General features: G+C 47.7%; 1 protein-coding gene across 1 annotated transcript; it reads right to left on the reverse strand.

Moving 5' to 3' along the window:
- Window positions 1–397: 397 nt before the first annotated feature.
- LOC139922746 (kelch repeat and BTB domain-containing protein 11-like) lies at window positions 398–1,675 on the reverse strand. The gene has a single exon (XM_071913345.2). The coding sequence runs from the start codon at window positions 1,589–1,591 to the stop codon at window positions 398–400; it is 1,194 nt and encodes a 397-aa protein (XP_071769446.1). The 5' UTR covers window positions 1,592–1,675.
- Window positions 1,676–5,537: the final 3,862 nt, after the last annotated feature.

Here is a 5,537-nt window from a genome sequence, read left to right on the forward strand (position 1 = left end):
CAGTTCAGATCAGATCAGATCAGATCAGATCAGACAGGAGGAAAACAGGAATGATGCTGCAAAGAGCAAGGCTGTCAGATTACTTTTTATTGAATTTGTATCTATTTTATTCTCTTATTTTACTACAATTTGTATTATTATTATACTATTAATGTTTTCATAATTACTATTATTATTACTATTAATATATTATTCTGATTTTCATTATTGTGTTGGATCTTTATCTTCTTATCTTGTTTAGCACTATGTATTGCAATCTTGCACTATAGGTGCTATATAAATAAAGTTTGACTGATTGATTGGTTGGTTGATTGACTTATTGATTGAGATTTTCTCACTTGTTTTAATCCATGCAGCCTGTCTGCAGACCACAGAGGGTTTCTATCAGAGTTTTGTCTCAGTCTGTCTTGTCCAGACTGAGGACAAACGGCACCAGCGCTCCTCTGGCCTCTGCCGGAGCGGGCAGGACCTCGGGTAGAAACCCCTCCCGGTCCCGGTCCGGGTCCGGGTCCTCCTCCAGCACGAACTGCAGGGTCTGGCTCTTGTTGACGCAGTAGATCCGGTCACCGAGCACCGCGCAGCGGAACGGCAGCGGGTTTTCCAGCGGGAAGGACGCGCCGCCGTGCCAGACCTTCACCACCGTGTTGTACTTGAACACGTTCACGCCTTGCTCCCGGTTCACGTCGAACCGGTAGATGAGGCTCCGGTGCGCCACCATGTCGGTGGACCGGCGCCTGCTCTCGTTAAAGGGGCATTCCTCCCACTCGTCCCGGCGGGAGTCGTACCGCAGCAGCCGGTAGAAGAGCGAGCCGCCGGACACGAACAGATCCCCGCCGCAGCTCGTCGCTTCGTGCGCAACGGCGAAGCTTCCTTTGGGTAAGGGCGCGACCGGGCTCCACCTGTCCAGCCGCGGGTCGTACCTCTCCACGGTGAACAGGCACTCCCCTCCGATGGCGAACAGGTAGCCGTCCATGGAGACCAGTTTGAGCTGGGCGCGGGGCTGGGACAGCGGCCGCACCTCGGTCCAGCGGCCGGTGAGCGGGTTGTAGCAGAAGACTTTGTCCGACGCCTTGGTCCGCTCCCCCTGCGCCTTGATGCCGCCTGCCACGAACAGGTAGTTGTACATGGTGCAGATCCCGGAGCCTTTGGTCGGGATCTCCTCCGGCATGCTTGTCAGCACTTCCCATCGCTTTGTCTCCTCGTGGAAGCAGAAGATCCGGTGGCGGTTCTCCTCCGGCGGCAGCGCGGACAGCGGGCTCTGCGGCCGGCTGCTCTCCCGGCTCCCCACCCGGTCGAACACCTCGTTAATCTCGGCCACCGACAGCAGCCTCCTGCCCTCCATCCTCCGGGCCAGGATCTGCTCCCTCTCCCCCGCCGTCAGCCGGCCGTACACGCCTGGATTCCTTAATATCTGCAGGAAATTGTCGCTCATGTACTTGTAGACTCGCCGCTTCAAGTCCTCCGCGCCTTGGCTCTTGGCTTTTGTCAGGATCTCATAGCAGTTGTCAGCGCTGATCTGTTGCGACATGGCTGGAGCTGATAATTCATCCCCAGTGATTATTTCTGACACTTTATCCTCTCTAACCTCCATCTGGACTGTGGAGAAAACAAAACCCAGCGGGTAAAACGCGCCCAGCCTCTGTCTCACCGCGTCTGGAAATCCTCACTTCTTTCTTTCTTTTCTCTCCACCAAAAACGCCCCTTTTCTCTTTTCTCCTTTTCCTCTCTGCGCTTCAAGTTTTCGTCCTCCAGACTCTTTTTACAGACTAGGCGAGATCCGTTTCCTCTTGGATCACAGAAAACGTCCTTTCCGGATCCCCCATCTCCATCGGTCCGGTCCGGTCCGGTCCGGTGCGGTCCGGTCCGGTCCGGTGCGGCTGCCGAAGCCGGGTTTCCCTGCCTGCTGTCTGGGGAAATGTCGCCGCGTCTCCCCGCTGCAGCAGCGAGGCGTCTGCGGATACAAAGGCTTTCTGTGACCGTGACAGACCCCCGCCTCCGCTCCTCCTCCCCGCCCGGGACCCGGCTGTGTGGACCGGACTCGGATCCCTCTCACTCCCTCACACGCTGGGCGGTGGACGCGCACCGTTTACGCGCATTTCCACCTCATTATGCAGGCGGATGGGGAAACACCGCGGCTGTGCGCCAGTTCTGCGCCCTGCGGTCCTCCTGGGTCTGAAACCTGCACTCTTAATAAAAACGGTTCGGTACAGGACCAGACAATGGTTCCTTAGACCTTAGACAAAACAGAACCCTTTATGGTGCTGCAAAGAACCATTTTTGCTATGAAAAGTCCCAAATCAACAGAATTAAAAAACCTTTTTAAGAACCACACTGGGTTCTTTATTCTGATTTACCTGTTTGTCTATTTTGACAAACCAGAGGGTTCTTTGAGTCATTATGGTTCCATATTGAACCACGACCCTAACCAAAGAACCCACAACAGAACTCTGAAGAACCATTTTATATTATTTATTTAAATTTCCCTCATCGTCTCTATTAAAATACCTTTTTCATAACCAGACTGTGATCTTTATTCTGATTTACCAGCTTTATTATTTTAACAGTTCAGAGGGTTCTCCATGGAGCCATGCTCAAATAATTCTACATAGAACCTTTATGGTGCTGTGGAGAACCATTTAAGAACATATGAAATATTCCAAACCAGCAGGATTAAACAAACTCTTTAAAAACCACACTGTGACTGGGTTCTTTATTCTGATTTAACAATTTTTATTTGAACAAGCCAGAGGGGTCTTTGTGTCATTATGGTTCTATGTGGAACCACTGGAACCCTTGAAGAACCCTCCTTTTTCCAGGTGTAGTCTGGTTTGAGAATGGTTCATACATTTTATTTTGCATACTGACATTTTCGATGCAGTTCACCTTTGTGGCTCTGACAAGATGTTTCCCCACAGCGATCATTAAAGTTTCATCTAATCTAATCTAATCTAATCTATAATCTAATTTAGAGCCCCTCAGTACTCCTGATACACAACACAGTCAACCAGAGTTTTTCATTCATTTTTCATGACATTTTCCTGACATTCTTGTTTGGGTTTTTCTGTGATCGGGGGTTTCTGTGGTCAGAAACATACAAAAGAAAAGGCAGAGAGACGATGATTTTCCTTTTCAGGTCGTTTCATTTGATTCATTATCAGAGGAGGCAGAGAGGATGAAACTATTACGCATTTCACAAGAAAAAAGGCAAAAATGTGAGAAAAATCTGAAAAAAAATAGACAATAGAAATATGTTTTTTTTTCTGTCCCATAAATCATCAAGCTGAGAACGAGTAGACTATAGAGGTTAGAGAAGAGGCTTGTGACTGGAAGGTTGCTGGTTCAAATCCCCACACTGCCTGGGAGACTGCGGATGGGGAAAGTGAATCAGTTATTGAGCGGTCTGGCGGCGGCAGGCGGCAGCAGGCGGCACGCGGCAGGCGGCGGCAGGCGGCAGCAGGCGGCAGCAGGCGGCAGGCAGCAGCAGGCGGCAGTAGGCGGCAGGCGGCAGGCGGCGGCAGGCGGTCTGGGGTTTTGGACTGCAGGCTGAACATGACTCAGCTGTAACCACATCACACCTTACAGCAGCACCAGATAGATAGAGCAGGTCTTCTGTTCCAGATATTAAAGGTAAAGTCCCTTCTTTTCCAACAGATCATGTCACAGTGGTGACTCACCCTGGTGAATTGAGGCCAGGTTGTAGTAAAAAATGACAGATTCATACAACACAGTATTCATAGTTTGTTTACTGTGAAAGGAAGCAGATCTGTTCCAGGTTTTACTGCACTATAGGAACACAAAGTCTTGGAGACGGTCGGTTCGATCCTCCATGTTAATCCTCTTCAAGAGAACAAGCTCACAGCTGGACGACATGTTTGCTTACTGTAAAATACACAAGATGCTGTGCTGAAGATACCTGACCTCATGTTTTAACAGTAGGACTCTGAAGTGACTGGAGTGTTAAGCAGCTACATGCAGCTGAGGAAGTTCTGGGCTGATGAGAAGAAACTGCTGCAGAAAACACTGAACACTGGGAATGTTTCTGCATAAAAATGGTCAAAACTAGATATTGAATATCAGCTATTGGCAGCTTCAATCCAAAAAATATTGGTATCAGCCTTCAAAAACCCATATCAGTCAAACCCTATAGTTAATATATCAGGAAGTACTTAAGGCTTAAATAAAATACAATACTTTTGCGTGTTGCCTGAAAAGGCTCCGGGGCTTTTTCCACCACCGTTCCTCTTTCATTTGGTCCAGTGAGTTTAGTTTCTCGGCTCCTGGTGAGGAAACTAGAAGAGAAAATATTCTGTCGCTCTGGATCTCCTTCACATCTGGCTGCAGGCGGCTCAGCTGTCGAACCCAGAGACTTAAAAACCGTCTCCTGAACTCCGACTGGCTCCTTTCTTTCTCCTCTGCTGTCTTTCTTGTCAGAGTGAAGCAGTAAAGACAGGAGAACAGGAAAATAAGCAGCACTTCCCTGGTTCATGTATTTTTAGTTTTTGTTTGCATTGTTTGACTTGGGACTTGATGCATGAAGAGAAGACTTGAGACTTGACTTGACTTGGGTTCTGGTGACTTGAGACTTGACTTGACTTGGGTTCTGGTGACTTGGGACTTGACTCTGACTTGTACTTTGATGACTTGAAAAGGTTTCTAAAGTCTTGACTTGAGATCTTGTGTTTGTGTAAATGACTTAGATTGAAAGTGATGAGATTTGTTCCAGCGGACGACTGAATTTAAATTCTGTTTTCTGAATTTGTATGGAATGATTGAATTTATTGAAGTTGAAACTGATTCTAGAAATCAAACTCATGATGCTCTTACCAAGTTTTTATCCTATTAAAACCATATTGCATTGAAAAGTCCTAGATATTTAGTTTTCTTTAAGATATTAAATTGATACTGGACTCTTGATTTGTTCTGACTTGACTTGCTGTTCTATGTAGAAACATCTGAAGGCGAGAGCTGCTGTCAGTTATAACATTACATGAAAGAAATACTAATAAATTCGACTCATTTCAAGTTACCTTCCGCAATGCCATCAAGAGTTACAATCTTGGCCTTTGCAGTTATGAGGTTTGGACCTCTCGAGGGTTGAGGTCCAGGACAGATCGAACACACCGTCTCATCTGGCACGAGAAATTTAGGGCACGGAGATATCTGTCTTTGTAGATGATCAGGTAGTGTTCCTGGCAGGCGCTGGTGATGGAAGATATATTCCACCATTCCTTTTAGACCTTCTCCTTCAGGAGGGTAATGACGCTCATCCTCATCTTCTGAAACACTTCTGTTGTCTGGAACTTTCATTTCCAGGGTGTCACTGTCCATGATTTCTTCACTGGACCCGACTTTTCTGACGGTATCAGGACACTCCTGGCAGAGATGCCATTTGGCTCTGGCCCTGTGTGGACATGACCGCCGTGTTTTGGCACAGGGACAATGCCAGGTGTTCAACTTCCTGTTGTACACAACCGTCACACGTCCAAGACGACTGTAATATGCAGCTGATGGTTCGTGAATGGACACACAAAGTTCAG

Source organism: Centroberyx gerrardi, chromosome 18 (assembly GCF_048128805.1).
Source record: "Centroberyx gerrardi isolate f3 chromosome 18, fCenGer3.hap1.cur.20231027, whole genome shotgun sequence".
Taxonomy (NCBI): Eukaryota; Metazoa; Chordata; class Actinopteri; order Beryciformes; family Berycidae; genus Centroberyx; species Centroberyx gerrardi.

Excerpts from the sequence above, each read along its gene's own strand:
- LOC139922746 (XM_071913345.2), bottom strand. The coding sequence starts at position 1,591 with ATGGAGGTTAGAGAGGATAAAGTGTCAGAAATAATCACTGGGGATGAA.